At 47.2% G+C, this 13,525-nt stretch overlaps 1 protein-coding gene across 1 annotated transcript in view; it reads right to left on the reverse strand.

The window, feature by feature from the left end:
- The window catches only part of LOC149467808 (uncharacterized), a gene marked incomplete at its 5' end in the record, with an annotated part of 45,609 nt that extends 45,553 nt beyond the window's left edge, over positions 1-56 (reverse strand). The window contains one exon of the mRNA XM_089671170.1: positions 20-56. Within this exon, the coding sequence (XP_089527296.1) occupies positions 20-56 (37 nt within the window). The remainder of the gene's footprint in view (positions 1-19) is intronic.
- Positions 57-13,525: the final 13,469 nt, after the last annotated feature.

A 13,525-nucleotide genomic window follows, 5' to 3' on the forward strand; every position in this document is an offset into this window, starting at 1 on the left:
TCTGCCAGCACCCTATGACAAAAAATGGAACACACCAGCAGTGTGAGGAGACGTGAAAGTGGCACATGGCAGGGGCATGATTCATGGCGGATTTAGTCAGTTGTGTCAGGAACTGGTGGTTTGAAATCCAGACTAATCCACGCCTGATTCATTTTCACAAACGTGAGTCTCTCCACACTTTGGGTGGACAGTCGTGTCCTCCGCGGAGTTACAATACCTCCTGCCGCACTAAACACGCGCTCCGATGCCACGCTACTGGCCGGGCATGACAGCCTTTCAAGGGCAAATTCAGCTAGTTGGGGCCAAAGGTCAAGTTTCGTTGCCCAGTAGTCAAGGGGATTGTCTACCTCGGTTGGCAGGGTGCTGTCCAAGTAGGCCCAAGCCTGTTGTTTGAGGTCCTGCTCCAGGTCCACCTGATGCTGCTGCTGCTGCGGCTGGTTAGTAGTTTCCTCACTGCGCTGGTGAAGAAAGCTACTCATCATCGACTGCAGACTGAGGCAGCCGCTGCTGGTGGAGCTACCACTGCTCCTACCACCCCACCCCTCCCCTGCTGCCATGGCAGCGGAACGCGAGCGCACAGGGCCCACAGTGTCTGAGGATGGACGTTGGCGCAGAAAGGCAGAGACCAACTGACTACATAGGTGGTTTTTATAGTACGTTATTTTGGCCTCCCTCTCAGCAGGTGTGAAAAAGGCCACCATTTTTGAACGGTAGCGAGGGTCCAACAAGGTGGACAGCCAAAAGTCATCCCTCTGTCTGATGGTTATTATTCGGCTGTCGCTACGCAAGCAACCGAGCATGCTATGGGCCATTTGTGCCAAGGAATGCGAGGGACTCCCTGCCTCCATCTCCACAGCATACTGCCACGGTGCGTCTGGGTCCTCTGTCTCCTCCTCCTCCTCCTCCTCTACCAGATGCTCCTGCTCCTCCACTCCTGTCCGCTGAGTGGAAAAACCACCCATTTCACTCAATAATTCCTGAGCACAAATGTCCTCCTCTACCTCCTCCTCTTCTTCCTGTCCTGCCCCCACAGGGGTCATGTGGCGTTGAGATCTGTGCGCCACGTCTACCGCACCCTGACCAGCCATTGTTAACAGCATTTGTTCCAGGACGTGCAACAGAGGAATGACGTCGTTCATCCCATAGTCCTGCCGACTCACGAATAGCGTGGCCTCCTCAAAGGGCCTGAGCAAGCGGCAGGTGTCACGCATGAGCTGCCAATGGCTGACATCGAAGTTACACAGGGGAGTACCTTTATCCGCTTGTAACATCAGGAAATCGGCGATGGCCTTTCGCTGTTCGTAAAGGCGGTCTAACGCGTAGGGTTGAATTCCACCTTGTTGCAACGTCGCAGATCAGGCGATGCTGTGCAATTCCGTTCTGCCGCTGCAGCTCAAGGAGGGTGTGCTTTGCGGTGTAGGAATGGCTGAAATGCATGCAAAGTTTACGTGACATTTTAAGGATGTCTTGCAGTGGGATGGTGGATTTTAGGAACCGCTTGACAACCAGATTGAACACGTGAGCCATGCATGGCGCATGGCACAACCTTCCTTGACGCAGAGCAGACACCATGTTCTTTCCGTTGTCGGTCAACATGGTTCCGATTTTCAGTTTGCGCGGAGACAGCCATCTGTCGATTTCTCTGTTCATTACACTCAGAAGTTCCTCCCCTGTGTGACTACGTTCGCCAAGGCATACCAGGTGCAGCACAGCGTGACACCGTTGCGCCCTGCACATGTGATATGCCGGTCGGGTAATGGGACTTGGCACGGGGGTGGCGGCTGAGGACACGGCGGAAGAAGAGGTGGTAGAGGCGGACATCTTTTGTGGACCAAGGACGTGCAAACGTGGAGGCAAAAGCGTCGTGACCTGTCCAAGTTGCTGGTGCGGCTGTGCCGGCACCACGTTCACCCAGTGGGCCGTAAATGACATGTACTGTCCCTGACCGTAGTTACAGCTCCACACGTCGGCGCTGCCGTGCACTTTGGCAGAGACCGACATGCTCAAAGACTGGCCCACCATCTCTTCTACATGTGAATGCAGGGCTGGCACTGCCTTTTTGGCGAAGAAATGCCGGCTTGGCACTCTCCACCGCGGCGCGGCACAAGCCATCATTTCTCGGAAAGGTGCTGAGTCCACCACTTGGAAAGGGAGGGACTGCAGCACCAGCAACTTGGACAGGAGGACGTTCAGCTTTTCCCCCGTCGGGTGCGTGCTCGCAAACTGTTGTCTCTTGGAAACGGATTCCAAGAAAGACTGCTGACGGAATCCGTGAAGAGGAGTAGCAGGAGAAGGAGAATCTGAACGAGCGGAAGATGCCAACGAGCGACAACTCCCCTCAGCAGAAGTGTTGGAGCCTTGACTGGCTGATAGAGGGCGATTGACGTCGGGTGACGGAGCAAGTAACCGAGCGGGTGATGGAGCGGGGCCTGGGGCAGGCAGAACCGCCGTATCTTTATCACGGTTTTCCCAGGCCACCAAATGGCGACGCTGCATATGCTGACGCAACGCTGTAGTCCCAACATGGGCCCCCTGGCCACGCTTGACTTTCTGGCCACATAGTCGACATACGGCTACGTTTACTTCCTCGGGCGGCTTGACAAAAAATTGCCACACCGCCGAGTAGGAAACTTTGCCCCCGATACTCCTCACTGGCTGACTGCTGCTTCCTCCGTGCACACCGGCACCACTACTGGCCGTGGTGGTAGGCTGCAGTGGAGCTGGTGCTGTACTCCGTGGCCGTTTGCCTCCACTGACACTGCTGCGACCCTGCTGCCTCCTGGGCAACCCACCGACTGTTTTGCTCGCTGCCAAGCTGCCACCCTCTTCTCCTGATGATGCGGAAGCAATAGCCTGATGACGACGAGGCTGCCAAGTGCGATCAGCCTAATCATCATCAATTAGGGTCTCCGCCTCACTACTAGCCCCCTCGGCTGCGTGTGGGTCAGGAGACAGACTTGTCTCAAGACCGGCTACCGAGCCACTCTCCTCGCCACTACTTCTTCGCCTGGCTGCTGAAGAGGCGGATGTCTCCCCCCGTTCCTGACCGCCCTCTGTTAGCTCTTCCTCACTGTACAGTGGGGCTGAGCCCACAGCATGCGATACTTCGCTTGGTGAGGGAACACCAAAGGACAGGGGCAGGTAGAGGACACGTGATTTCAGTGGGCTTGCTCCTGGGCCATGCCAACTAACGGTTGTGTCTGACGTACCCACCGACCGTTGGCTGTAGGTGTCAGAGGTGACCTGGGAAGAGGAAGACGACCGAGCCAACCAATCAATGACGGCAGGGTTGTCGGTGGAGACACGACCGCTGGATGACACCGGGAGCACTGGCCTCTGGCTGCGAATAGTGCTGCCTCGACCCCTTCCTCTGCTGCCACGTCTGCTCGCTCCTAAAACATTGCCTCCTCTGCCACTCCTCTGCATGTTGTCTGACATACTCTTTAATTAAACGATTCTGTGTCCCTGAGTAACAATTCTGTGTCTGTCCCTGAGTAACAATCCTGTGTCCCTGAGTAACGTTTCTGTGGCCCTAAGTAACAGTTCTGTGGCCCTCAGTAACAATTCTGTGTCCCTCAGTAACAATTCTGTGTCTGTCCCTGAGTAACAATTCTGTGTCCCTGAGTAACAATTCTGTGTCCCTGAGTAACAATTCTGTGTCCCTCAGTAACAATTCTGTGTCCCTCAGTAACAATTCTGTGTCCCTCAGTAACAATTTTGTGTCCCTCAGTAACAATTCTGTGTCTGTCCCTGAGTAACAATTCTGTGTCTGTCCCTGAGTAACAATTCTGTGTCCCTGAGTAACGTTTCTCTGGCCGTAAGTAACAGTTCTGTGGCCCTCAGTAACAATTCTGTGTCCCTCAGTAACAATTCTGTGTCTGTCCCTGAGTAACAATTCTGTGTCTGTCCCTGAGTAACAATTCTGTGTCCCTCAGTAACAATTCTGTGTCCCTCAGTAACAATTCTGTGTCCCTCAGTAACAATTCTGTGTCCCTGAGTAACAATTCTGTGTCCCTCAGTAACAATTCTGTGTCCCTGAGTAACAATTCTGTGTCCCTCAGTAACAATTCTGTGTCCCTCAGTAACAATTCTGTGTCCCTGAGTAACAATTCTGTGTCTGTCCCTGAGTAACAATTCTGTGTCTGTCCCTGAGTAACAATTCTGTGGCCCTAAGTAACGTTTCTGTGGCCCTAAGTAACGGTTCTGTGGCCCTCAGTAACAAATCTGTGTCCCTCAGTAACAATTCTGTGTCTGTCCCTGAGTAACAATTCTGTGTCCCTAAGTAACGTTTCTGTGGCCCTAAGTAACATTTCTGTGGCCCTAAGTAACGATTCTGTGGCCCTAAGTAACGTTTCTGTAGCCCTAAGTAACGTTTCTGTGGCCCTAAGTAACGTTTCTGTGGCCCTAAGTAACAGTTCTGTGGCCCTCAGTAACAGTTCTGTGGCCCTCAGTAACAATTCTGTGTCCCTCAGTAACAATTCTGTGTCTGTCCCTAAGTAACATTTCTGTGTCCCTAAGTAACGTTTCTGTGTCCCTAAGTAACGTTTCTGTGGCCCTAAGTAACGATTCTGTGGCCCTAAGTAACGATTCTGTGGCCCTAAGTAACGTTTCTGTGGCCCTAAGTAACGTTTCTGTAGCCCTAAGTAACGTTTCTGTGGCCCTAAGTAACGTTTCTGTGTCCCTCAGTAACAATTCTGTATCCCTCAGTAACAATTCTGTGTCTGTCCCTGAGTAACAATTCTGTGTCCCTAAGTAACAATTCTGTGGCCCTAAGTAAAGTTTCTGTGGCCCTAAGTAACGTTTCTGTGGCCTTAAGTAACGATTCTGTGGCCCTAAGTAACGTTTCTGTGTCCCTAAGTAACGTTTCTGTGGCCCTAAGTAACGGTTCTGTGGCCCTCAGTAACAATTCTGTGTCCCTCAGTAACAATTCTGTGTCTGTCCCTAAGTAACAATTCTGTGGCCCTAAGTAACGTTTCTGTGGCCCTAAGTAACGTTTCTGTGGCCCTAAGTAACGTTTCTGTGTCCCTCAGTAACAATTCTGTATCCCTAAGTAACATTTCTGTGTCCCTAAGTAACGTTTCTGTGTCCCTAAGTAACGTTTCTGTGGCCCTAAGTAACGATTCTGTGGCCCTAAGTAACGATTCTGTGGCCCTAAGTAACGTTTCTGTGGCCCTAAGTAACGTTTCTGTGTCCCTAAGTAACGTTTCTGTGGCCCTAAGTAACGGTTCTGTGGCCCTCAGTAACAATTCTGTGTCCCTCAGTAACAATTCTGTGTCTGTCCCTAAGTAACAATTCTGTGGCCCTAAGTAACGTTTCTGTGGCCCTAAGTAACGTTTCTGTGGCCCTAAGTAACGTTTCTGTGTCCCTCAGTAACAATTCTGTATCCCTCAGTAACAATTCTGTGTCTGTCCCTGAGTAACAATTCTGTGTCCCTAAGTAACGTTTCTGTGGCCCTAAGTAACGGTTCTGTGGCCCTCAGTAACAATTCTGTGTCCCTCAGTAACAATTCTGTGTCTGTCCCTAAGTAACAATTCTGTGGCCCTAAGTAAAGTTTCTGTGGCCCTAAGTAACGTTTCTGTGGCCCTAAGTAACGATTCTGTGGCCCTAAGTAACGTTTCTGTGGCCCTAAGTAACGTTTCTGTGGCCCTCAGTAACAAATCTGTGTCCCTCAGTAACAATTCTGTGTCTGTCCCTAAGTAACAATTCTGTGGCCCTAAGTAACGTTTCTGTGGCCCTAAGTAACGGTTCTGTGTCCCTCAGTAACAATTCTGTATCCCTCAGTAACAATTCTGTGTCTGTCCCTGAGTAACAATTCTGTGTCCCTAAGTAACGTTTCTGTGGCCCTAAGTAACCGTTCTGTGGCCCTCAGTAACAATTCTGTGTCCCTCAGTAACAATTCTGTGTCTGTCCCTAAGTAACAATTCTGTGGCCCTAAGTAAAGTTTCTGTGGCCCTAAGTAACGTTTCTGTGGCCCTAAGTAACGATTCTGTGGCCCTAAGTAACGTTTCTGTGGCCCTCAGTAACAAATCTGTGTCCCTCAGTAACAATTTTGTGTCTGTCCCTAAGTAACAATTCTGTGGCCCTAAGTAACGTTTCTGTGGCCCTAAGTAACAGTTCTGTGTCCCTCAGTAACAATTCTGTATCCCTCAGTAACAATTCTGTGTCTGTCCCTGAGTAACAATTCTGTGTCCCTAAGTAACGTTTCTGTGGCCCTAAGTAACGGTTCTGTGGCCCTCAGTAACAATTCTGTGTCCCTCAGTAACAATTCTGTGTCTGTCCCTAAGTAACAATTCTGTGGCCCTAAGTAACGTTTCTGTGGCCCTAAGTAACGATTCTGTGGCCCTAAGTAACGTTTCTGTGGCCCTAAGTAACGTTTCTGTGGCCCTCAGTAACAAATCTGTGTCCCTCAGTAACAATTCTGTGTCTGTCCCTAAGTAACAATTCTGTGGCCCTAAGTAACGTTTCTGTGGCCCTAAGTAACGGTTCTGTGGCCCTCAGTAACAATTCTGTGTCCCTCAATAACAATTCTGTGTCTGTCCCTAAGTAACAATTCTGTGGCCCTAAGTAACGTTTCTGTGGCCCTAAGTAACGTTTCTGTGGCCCTAAGTAACGATTCTGTGGCCCTCAGTAACAATTCTGTATCCCTCAGTAACAATTCTGTGTCTGTCCCTGAGTAACAATTCTGTGTCCCTAAATAACGTTTCTGTGGCCCTAACTAACGATTCTGTGGCCCTAAGTAACGTTTCTGTGGCCCTAAGTTACGTTTCTGTGGCCCTCAGTAACAAATCTGTGTCCCTCAGTAACAATTCTGTGTCTGTCCCTAAGTAACAATTCTTTGGCCCTAAGTAACGTTTCTGTGGCCCTAAGTAACGGTTCTGTGGCCCTCAGTAACAATTCTGTGTCCCTCAATAACAATTCTGTGTCTGTCCCTAAGTAACAATTCTGTGGCCCTAAGTAACGTTTCTGTGGCCCTAAGTAACGTTTCTGTGGCCCTAAGTAACAATTCTGTGGCCCTCAGTAACAATTCTGTATCCCTCAGTAACAATTCTGTGTCTGTCCCTGAGTAACAATTCTGTGTCCCTAAGTAACGTTTCTGTGGCCCTAACTAACGTTTCTGTGGCCCTAAGTAACGTTTCTGTGGCCCTAAGTAACGTTTCTGTGGCCCTCAGTAACAAATCTGTGTCCCTCAGTAACAATTCTGTGTCTGTCCCTAAGTAACAATTCTGTGGCCCTAAGTAACGTTTCTGTGGCCCTAAGTAACGGTTCTGTGGCCCTCAGTAACAATTCTGTGTCCCTCAATAACAATTCTGTGTCTGTCCCTAAGTAACAATTCTGTGGCCCTAAGTAACGTTTCTGTGGCCCTAACTAATGTTTCTGTGGCCCTAAGTAACGATTCTGTGGCCCTCAGTAACAAATCTGTGTCCCTCAGTAACAATTCTGTGTCTGTCCCTAAGTAACAATTCTGTGGCCCTAAGTAATGTTTCTGTGGCCCTAAGTAACGATTCTGTGGCCCTGAGTAACAATTCTGTATCCCTCAGTAACAATTCTGTGTCTGTCCCTGAGTAACAATTCTGTGTCCCTAAGTAACGTTTCTGTGGCCCTAACTAACGATTCTGTGGCCCTATGTAACGTTTCTGTGGCCCTAAGTAACGTTTCTGTGGCCCTAAGTAACGATTCTGTGGCCCTAACTAACGATTCTGTGGCCCTAAGTAACGATTCTGTGTCCCTAAGTAACGTTTCTCTGGCCCTAAGTAACGTTTCTGTGTCCCTAACTCTCTCCCTGAATACAGCCAGGTCTGCCTCTGTTGAATGACTGGAGGCAAATGGAGAATTCTAAAATGGCCGCCATTTATAGCTCGACCATTACACTGTGCTGGCTGGCTGGCTGCTGATTGGCTAATGCGATCACATGTCATGAATGAATGCATTATGGGTCAGCGCGCCTTGTCTGCGCGCCTTCCCAGACATCCCCGCTCCGTCGCCGCACATGTCGCCGCCATTTTAGGAAAAATTTCGAATCGCGCATCCGAAGTCTGCTTATTTTCGGATTCGACGCGAATCGAAATTTTCCTAATATTCGAAACAAATTCCACTTCGCCTACTTCGATTCGCTCATCTCTAGTAGCTATTCAGGTAGCCATATTGCATTGTATTTTACAGAAAATTAGTGCTGCAGATTGAAAAAGAAAGGTCATTTTTACAGACATTCAATTAAAATATGACTTGTGTCGCAATTTTATATGCTATAATATTTTTTTTAATTGCTATGTTTTCCATGAAAGTGGAGTTACCCTTTAAAGCTGAACTTCAGGCTAAAAAAATATTGTCCATATAAAGAGCCATCTGTATTGCTACTTATCTGTGTGGACGCTTCTTGTAATACTGACCGGTCACTGCTGCTCTATCTCCTTGTGTAGAGTGTCTGGTCTTGTATCCACCCCAGCTGTAGTTTTCTGCAGTCACCCTGTAGTGGGTGGAGCTTGCTGGGCCCCTCCTACAGCTCTGCTCTCTGCACAGACTATGTACAGTACAGTGATAATGTTGCTGCTATTTTTATAAGGGAATATCTTCAATTGTAAAAACATTTGGTATCAGGCCTGGACTAGGACAAAAAATAGGCCAGGGTATTTTAGATTGAGCAGCCCATTTTTTTTAAACCAAATTACAAATATAGACAACTAACAGTTTCTTGATGTTTTTTAGTTATATTTAGCCTGGTTCAGGCACTATAATTTATCAACCATTTGATTGTAATTTCTCAATCACTGATTGGTTACTAGAGGTTGCTGCACATTTACTACTGCTCACTGATTGGTTGCTAGAGGTTACTGTACATCATTACCCTCACTGATTGGTTGCTAGAGGTTACTGCACATTGGTACCACTCACATGATTGGTTGCTAGAGGTTACTGCACATCATTACCCTCATTGATTGGTTGCTAGAGGTTACTGCAAATCATTACCGCTCACTGATTGGTTGCTAGAGGTTACTGCACATTATCACTGCTCACTGATTGGTTGCTAAAGGTTACAGCATATAATTTCTGCTTGCCAATTGGTTGCTAGAGGTTACTGCACATTATTACCCTTGCTTTTTGGTTACAAAAGATTACTGCACATCTTTACAGCTCACTGATTGCTTGCTAGAGGTTACTGCATATTATTACCTTCGCTGATTGGTTGCAAGACATTACTACACATCATCATGGCTCACTGATTGGTTGTTAAAGGTTACTGCATATCATTATCACTCACTGATTGATTGCTAGAGGTTACTCATATTATTACTGGTCACTGGTTGCTAGAGGTTGCTGCGCATTGCGGTTTTAAACGTGCTGCCTTGCAAAATGCAGTGAAAAGGTCCCTGCACCTTTCCAGAAATTCCACCTTCCCAATGCAGGTGTGATTTCCAGTGTGAGCGGTGTGCCATTAGGAATAATAGCACTCACCCATGGGTCCCACTATTTGTGTGCTGGTGGTTGCAGCTGCAGTATGAAGCAGCAGCTTCCCAGCACAAGTTTTAACTGAGCCTGAAGTCATGGAGCCATGGAGTGCTAACAACAAAAAACTGGCCTATTTAGGACAGAGGGCCTGCACATGTACAAAATTGTTCAGTACTGCAGCTCTTTCAACTCTTAGGCCCCTTTCACACGGGTGTAGTCCTTTAGCTGACTCTGCCAGCTCAGCGGGGAATCTGTCTGCTGATCCCAGCTGAGCAGGCAGATGACAGGTCTGTGTCCACTCTGCTTGTGTAGAGCGGACACAGACACAGCCCGCTTTCCTCTAGGGGCAGTCAGATGTAAATGGACCGTCTGTCCGTTTACACCCAACTGTCATCCGATCTGCTAGAAAGAAGGGGAATGCACCCACCTCCGTCTGTTTTTAGCGGAATGGATGCAGGCTGGTGTAAACAGACACGTCTGTTTAAATCCGTTGTTTCATAGAGGACAATGGAGCATCCGAGTTGGTCCACCTAAGGTAAACAGACAACATATATAAATTGTCTTATTTCTAACTGTAAGAGAATGTGTGGTGAACAGTGGTAATCTGTCATTCACTTTCTCTCTGGACCGGCTCCATGGTGTCTGCGGCAGCAGTGACACCTATCTCAACATCAGGTGATGGGGTCTCCTCCACCTCCTCTCCCTACATGTCATGGGTCAGCTGACCTCTAGTAGCTGCCCCCCCCCACCTCGATGGCCAAGCCATAAACTGAATGGGAAGCCACAGAGAGACTGGATGAATGGCACCGACTCAAGGGGCAGGATAGCTGCCGCAGCTGCTTTGGGCCCAACAAAGACCTGCAGCTCATTGGCCTTTGCCCGCTAGGAAAGGCCAATGAGCTTTGCCCGGTGTGCCTTATAGCCAGCCTGGGACTGTTTGGTATACACAAAGTGGATTTCTATACTTTGTGCCTATCAAGGAATATACAGTCAGGTCCATAAATATTGGGACATCTACACAATTCTAACATTTTTGGCTCTATACACCACCACAATGGATTTGAAATGAAACAAACAAGATGTGCTTTAACTGCAGACTGTCATCTTTAATTTGAGGGTATTTACATCCAAATCAGGTGAATGGTGTAGGAATTACAACAGTTTGCATATGTGCCTCCCATTTGTTAAGGGACCAAAAGTAATGGGACAGAATAATAATCATAAATCAAACTTTCACTTTTTAATACTTGGTTGCAAATCCTTTGCAGTCAATTACAGCCTGAAGTCTGGAACGCATAGACATCACCAGACGCTGGGTTTCATCCCTGGTGATGCTCTGCCAGGCCTGTCTTCAGTTCCTGCTTGTTCTTGGGGCATTTTCCCTTCAGTTTTGTCTTCAGCAAGTGAAATGCATGCTCAATCGGATTCAGGTCAGCTGATTGACTTGGCTATTGCATAACATTCCACTTATTTCCCTTAAAAAACTCTTTGGTTGCTTTTGCAGTCTGCTTTGGGTCATTGTCCATCTGCACTGTGAAGCGTCCAATGAGTTCTGAAGCATTTGGCTGAATATGAGCAGATAATATTCCCGAAACACTTCACAATTCATCCGGCTGCTTTTGTCAGCAGTCACATCATTAATAAATACAAGAGAACCAGTTACATTGGCAGCCATACATGCCCACGCCATGACACTACCACCACCATGCTTCACTGATGAGGTGGTATGCTTAGGATCATGAGCAGTTCCTTTCCTTCTCCATACTCTTCTCTTCCCATCACTCTGGTACAAGTTGATCTCGGTCTCATCTGTCCATAGGATGTTGTTCCAGAACTGTGAAGGCTGTTTTAGATGTCGTTTGGCAAACTCTAATCTGGCCTTCCTGTTTTTGAAGCTCACCAATGGTTTACATCTTGTGGTGAACCCTCTGTATTCACTCTGGTGAAGTCTTCTCTTGATTGTTGACTTTGACACACATACACCTACCTCCTGGAGAGTGTTCTTGATCTGGCCAACTGTTGTGAAGGGTGTTTTCTTCACCAAGGAAAGAATTCTTCGGTCATCCACCACAGTTGTTTTCCGTGGTCTTTCGGGTCTTTTGGTGTTGCTGAGCTCACCGGTGCGTTCCTTCTTTTTAAGAATGTTCCAAACAGTTGCTTTGGCCACGCCTAATGTTTTTGCTATCTCTCTGATGGGTTTGTTTTGTTTTTTTCAGCCTAATGATGGCTTGCTTCACTGATAGTGACAGCTCTTTGGATCTCATCTTGAGAGTTGACAGCAACAGATTCCAAATGCAAATAGCACACTTGAAATGAACTCTGGACCTTTTATCTGCTCACTGTAATTGCCATAATGAAGGAATAACACACACCTGGCCATGGAACAACTGAGAAGCCAATTGTCCCATTACTTTTGGTCCCTTAACAAGTGGGAGGCACATATGCAAACTGTTGTAATGTCTACACCGTTCACCTGATTTGGATGTAAATACCCTCAAATTAAAGCTGACAATCTGCAGTTAAAGCACATCTTGTTTGTTTCATTTCAAATCCATTGTGGTGGTGTATAGAGCCAAAAATGTTAGAATTGTGTCGATGTCCCAATATTTATGAACCTGACTGTATTTAAGTGAAAGTATTTGTGCCTAAAGTTCAGCTGTCACGTACCTTACTTGTGAGTCTGATGGCAGGAGGAAGGCCTCTCATACAGCTCCGGTTTAAGGGCCACTGAAGGTGGAACAGCAACCACAAGAGCACGGCAGGGCATGAGTGCCTATTCGGTCCAGTAGTCTGTGCAGGGATTGCTGGCACTTAGCTGGGAGATGGGATGGATGGACCGGCTGGCGGCAGAGCAGGCTGGCAGCAGAGTAGGCAGGCAGGCAGTGAAGCAGGCTGGTAGCAGACTGTATGCAGGGTCAGACAAGCCGGGTCGGTAACAGATGAGCGGAGCAGACAGGAACAGTAAACAGGAGAATAGTCAGGTCACAAGCCAGGGTCAGTGTTGGTGGGAACAGATCAGGCAGAATCAGAAGGCAGAGGCAGAGTCCAAGAAGCAAGCTGAGGTCAATCACAATCAGTCACAGGAACAGGACCAGGCACAGGAATACAGGAAGGGGAGCTGCAGATCAGACAGCACAGGCTAATAGTGCTGCTGGGTTTAAATAGATTGATTGGCGCCAACATTAGCAACGGGCTGTCATGTGTGTGCGCATGCGTAAAAGCAAATGTACACGACTATGAGCAGTAGAACGGGCCCTCGCACATGTGCCGATGTGCACTATGGCGAGCATCTTCCTGACTCCAGCTTTAATGATGAACTTTTAAACTAAGTATGCTTACCTGTTTTCTATGGGCCACCTTGCTAAAAGACGCAGATCCACCCTTCCACAGATCCAAACTTACATGATTACTACAGCCCATCCTCTTCGTTGTCCATCATCTAGGTTCCCATTAAGTTTTAAAAACCTGTCAACCTGTCATCTAAATCAGAAAGATTTTTGTTGCCAGTGGCAAAGGACTGAGTTGGAAGCATGGATGTGCGGGGGGGATGGCTTTTAGCCAAGGAAACAAGAAAAAGTAAAATGGTCTTAGCTTTTAAGCACACTTATCCTTTAACCCTTTGGCTGCCTTATGTGAAATTTTCAGGCACATTTAGGACCTGAAGATTAGTTATAACTCATATATTTTCTTTTTTTATGTCACATGATATTAGTGCACATATCTATGAATTCCATATTTTCAGTAAATAATATGAGTTAATTTTAATGCATATAAACAATATATTACCTAATCTTTGGTAACATATAAAGATGAGGTTGTGTTGAGCACATAAATACCAAACATGTCAACCCTAAAATTGCCTGTGGCGGTGAAACTATGGTACAAACTATGACAAACCATCATACCCAAAAACATCATAGGTGGTGCTTTAAAAACCTTTACGGGTAATCAGTTTAGAGTTAACCATGAATGATGGCACACAAGTTATTGCTTTCATTCTCTAATATTAGTAATGCAGTTGTCATTTTTATACTTAGCTGCACTCAATGCATGTTTTTTAACTTGAGGGTGGGGGCTTTAT

The sequence above is a fragment of the Staurois parvus genome, unplaced genomic scaffold (assembly GCF_062004578.1).
Source record: "Staurois parvus isolate SC_StPar_1 unplaced genomic scaffold, SC_StPar_1.0 ptg000099l, whole genome shotgun sequence".
NCBI lineage: Eukaryota > Metazoa > Chordata > Amphibia > Anura > Ranidae > Staurois > Staurois parvus.